Source organism: Pipistrellus hanaki (assembly GCF_964339955.1).
Source record: "Pipistrellus hanaki genome assembly, chromosome: X".
In the NCBI taxonomy this organism is placed as follows: domain Eukaryota; kingdom Metazoa; phylum Chordata; class Mammalia; order Chiroptera; family Vespertilionidae; genus Pipistrellus; species Pipistrellus hanaki.
Window position 1 is genome coordinate 82644389 of NC_140524.1, and position 3816 is coordinate 82648204.

Below are 3816 nucleotides of genomic sequence, written 5' to 3' on the forward strand. Positions count from 1 at the left end.
CTCCATCCAAGGTCCTGAGAGCTGCACCTAGTTGAGGCTTGGATGGAGACTCCAGGATACCTGCTTTAAAACCTAAAAGGTGAGGGTTTTGCACACACAAATCAAAGAAGACCTTTATTTACTTAAGAACCAATAACTTTATTTGAAGCAATAGTAGAACTTGAACATTTAAACTTGAGTGACCGCTTTGCAAAGGCAACATGGCAATAAGCGTGCTGGGCGCGGTGGCCAGGGGAAGTCACCCCATGGCCATCAGTCAGGCAGTCCGGGCTCGTTCTTCTTGCCGGCATCCAGGGTGAGCTTGTCGAAGAGGTACTCGGCCAGGCCGGATTCCGGGGCCCCCATCTTGCGCAGCTGGGTGAGATGGTCCCCCAGCTCCTTGATGAACTGCACCTGCTGGTGCAGGCAGTGGCTCTCCAGGAACTCGCACAGGTGGGCGTCCTTCTTGTCGGAGGCCAGGCTGTGCAGGTGGAGCAGGCTGTCGTTCACTGTCTTCGCCAGGACCATGGCGAACTCCATGGCATTCAGGCTGCTCTGCCAGGCCTCCTGCTGCGGGCAGTGGACGCTCTCCAGGAGCACGCGGCCCCCGCGCTGGTTCTGCAGCCACATGAGCCTCTGGGCCTGCTCTGTCTTCTGCAGGGACCGCTTCTGGAAGTACTGGCTGCAGCCACTCAGGGCCACCTCGTGGCGCTGGAAGCAGAAGGCCATGGCCGAGTACACGTAGGCCGCATACAGCTCCAGGTTGATTTGGTGGTTGATGGCGGCCTCGCAGTCCGGGTGGTAGTTCTGGCACAGGTAGGAGGGCGGGGGCATCGCCATTGCTGGAGGCCTGGGGGCGAGGGACCAGGCCAGAGAGGTGCTCAGCGATGGCAGCAAGCTGTTATCAGGTGGCGATCATGGTGGCTCTGAGAAGGGCAGGAAGTGAGTTACTCAAGAGAGTTGGGGGCGGGACAGGGGGACTTAAAGGTGCGTGAGGGGGCGTGAGGAGGCGTGAGGGGCGTGGGGGGGGGCTTGGGGGGGCGTGAGGGGGCCTGAGGGGGGCCGAGGATGCCGAGTACTTGGCTTCAGTTTTCCGAACTGAGTCTCCTTCCGGGTGAGGAGGGCGTCTCCACGCTGGGCACCTGGTGTGTGTGATCTATTAAAACATTATTTACTCCTAAAGAGAAGTTCCACTGCTTCCTGTCAATCAGCCTTCATTTCTTTGAGCAACTCAGTGGACTGTTGTCTCAGTGTGACTGTTTTGTTGGTCATGCCCTTCTGTGGCACCATTGGCTACAGTTGACGTCACAAATCTTTGGATGTTCCAGCATCAGCACCAACAGTTCTGAAAGCCCGTCTCCGGTGCCCAGACCTGATTGCTCCATGTTCCTCCCATCCCCCATCAGGTCCCTGTCCGCAGAGCCCGGCCTCCCACATCTCACTGACTCCTTCCGCCTCACCGTCTTCCATCTCCCGTTCTTTCTGAACTGGCTCGTCACCCCCTTTATTCCTTCTCATCTCTTCATCCTTCAGCACGGCCCTGGAGACACATTCCTTCCGCCCTGTCTGCGCCCCAACATCCACGGTTTCACTGGTCTCCATCCGGACATCCTGGTTGTTCACCATTTCACCGGGTTTGCAAATCTCTTTCTGGTACAGACTTCAGTTTCCTCAGGCAAGAAATAAAAAACCTAGGTGCATTCTTAGAGAAAGCTTTAATAATGTGGATGTATTCATCCCCTCCAACCTCATTTGTATTTTAAGCTTTTAATGGTGTTCTAAGGAATAAGCCACATCGGTTGGGAATTTACCACTTAATTAATCTCAATTTGCTGTCCATTCACTCACTCACTCCTTCATTCATTCAACAAATATTTATTGATTATCTAAAATGGTCTAGAATGTGGGCGTATATTAGTAACAAGGAGAGCCAAAGCCTTTGGGATTTGTATTCTAATGGAGAAACAGATCAAAGCAAAAAGAAACATAAAACTGGCATTTTTATCCCCTTACTGTCCCAGTAAATGCACTCAAGATATTACTTATGTACATGGGAATTTAAAATAATAAATATATTAGAATTCAAAGATATTAGAGTGAAAGACATAAGACAAACCTAGGTATTTATAACTTATTTATTCCTTAATTCAATAAGCATTTATTTACTGCAAAGGTATGTTTGGCAGTATGAAATACACAGAAAAATCAAACGTGGTCTCTGCTCTCAAGGTACAAGACAGAGTAACAGAATATTATACATGTTCTCAGATGGTTTTAAAGTTATGAATAAAAGGCCTATTTTCAATTAAAGTTTTATTTCCAGGGTTTTGAGTAATACCTTTTTTGAGGTGTCTGTTTCTCTTTGGAAGTTAATGTTATTTTTAAATTTTATTTATGTTTTGTTTTTAAATTTTCACCTACACTCTAACTTCCTGAACCACACCGGCCGGGGTAGAAGCTTATAGCATTTTATGATCAGTGTTTGTGAAGAAAATCAAGGATCAAATATTAAATGTCACATTGTAAACTTATCTAATCACTTTAGACACATTTAATTGTTTAATCTAAAAAAGAACTTGAATAATAATGTGTCTATTTGATAAATTGATTGTAATGATAGAATCATACACTAGACATAGAAAATAACTAAATGATCATTTTTTCAATAAAGTAAAAATGTAATCTATATTTCTTTACACTATTGTTTTGTTATAATTGTATAGTTTGGAAATTCCCTTGTGAGATTTCATTGCCGATCTCACTATAAGAATCTATTTAAAAAGAATAAACCTTTCACTTTTAAAATATATTTTATTGATTTTTAACAGGTAGGAAGAGAGAGCTATAGAGTGTTAGAAACATAGATGAGAGAGAAACATCAACCAGCTGCCTCCTGCACACCCCCTACTGGGGATGTGCTAGCAACCAAGGTACATGGCCTTGACCAGAATCGAACTTGGGACCTTTCAGTCCGCAGGCTGATGCTCTATCCACTGAGCCAAACTGGTTTTGGCTAAAATTATTCTTAATTTTGTAGACTACTTATCATTATGCCCCAAGATTCTTGTATAATTTATTCTGAAAATTTTACTTTGCCTAATGTTTAAAAACTCAGTTTTCTAAGTTAAATCAATAAACAAACATAGGTGGCGACCTCAAAATTCCATGAAGGAAATAAATATACATATGTATAAACAAAGGCATTCCTTCCAGGTTTTCTTTAATGAGAAATATAAAGCTAAATATGAACACATAATGCATATAGGACTAAAATTTGATTTGAAATTTTTGTGATCAGTTTTTATACTGTGGTAGAGGCCCAGTGCATGAAAATTCATGTACTTGGCGGAGTGGGTGGTCCCTCAGCCAGGCCTGTGCCCTCTCACAGTCTGGGAGTCCTCAGGAAATGTCCTTCTGATAGCTCAGGCCCACTCCTCACAGGGCCTAATGTACACCCAGATTTGTGCTGAATGATTGCAGCAGACATTGACTGTAATCCCATGTCCCCAAGAATCTGTTTCAGTTCCCTTTGCTCACCAAGAGAATATATATGGGACCAATATAAAATTCATTGTTAATGAGTTGATAACAGAATGCATATTAATATATTTGTTTTGAAATACTCATGCATTCAATAATGTTATTTCATTTTAAATATTCCCTATACAGAGGTTGCTACAGAAGTTCTAATACCTTTTCCTGCACAACAATTATGTTTAGGGAGAAGATATTTGGTGCAATTATGCTAGTTCAAATTAAAAATCCCAAATATCTTGGGTTAAGCTGTAGATTTTTGTTTCACTAAAATCAAGTGTATGTTTTTTTCAAAGACGTTAG

At 43.4% G+C, this 3816-nt stretch overlaps 1 protein-coding gene across 1 annotated transcript; it reads right to left on the minus strand.

Annotated features, from left to right (window-relative positions):
• Nucleotides 1-252: 252 nt before the first annotated feature.
• Nucleotides 253-819, minus strand: LOC311615496 (ferritin heavy chain-like; the record flags this gene model as incomplete). Its single annotated transcript, XM_084870862.1, has 1 exon — nt 253-819. One exon carries the CDS (start codon nt 817-819, stop codon nt 253-255), a length of 567 nt encoding a protein of 188 aa, XP_084726988.1.
• Between the last annotated feature and the right edge of the window lie 2997 nt (nt 820-3816).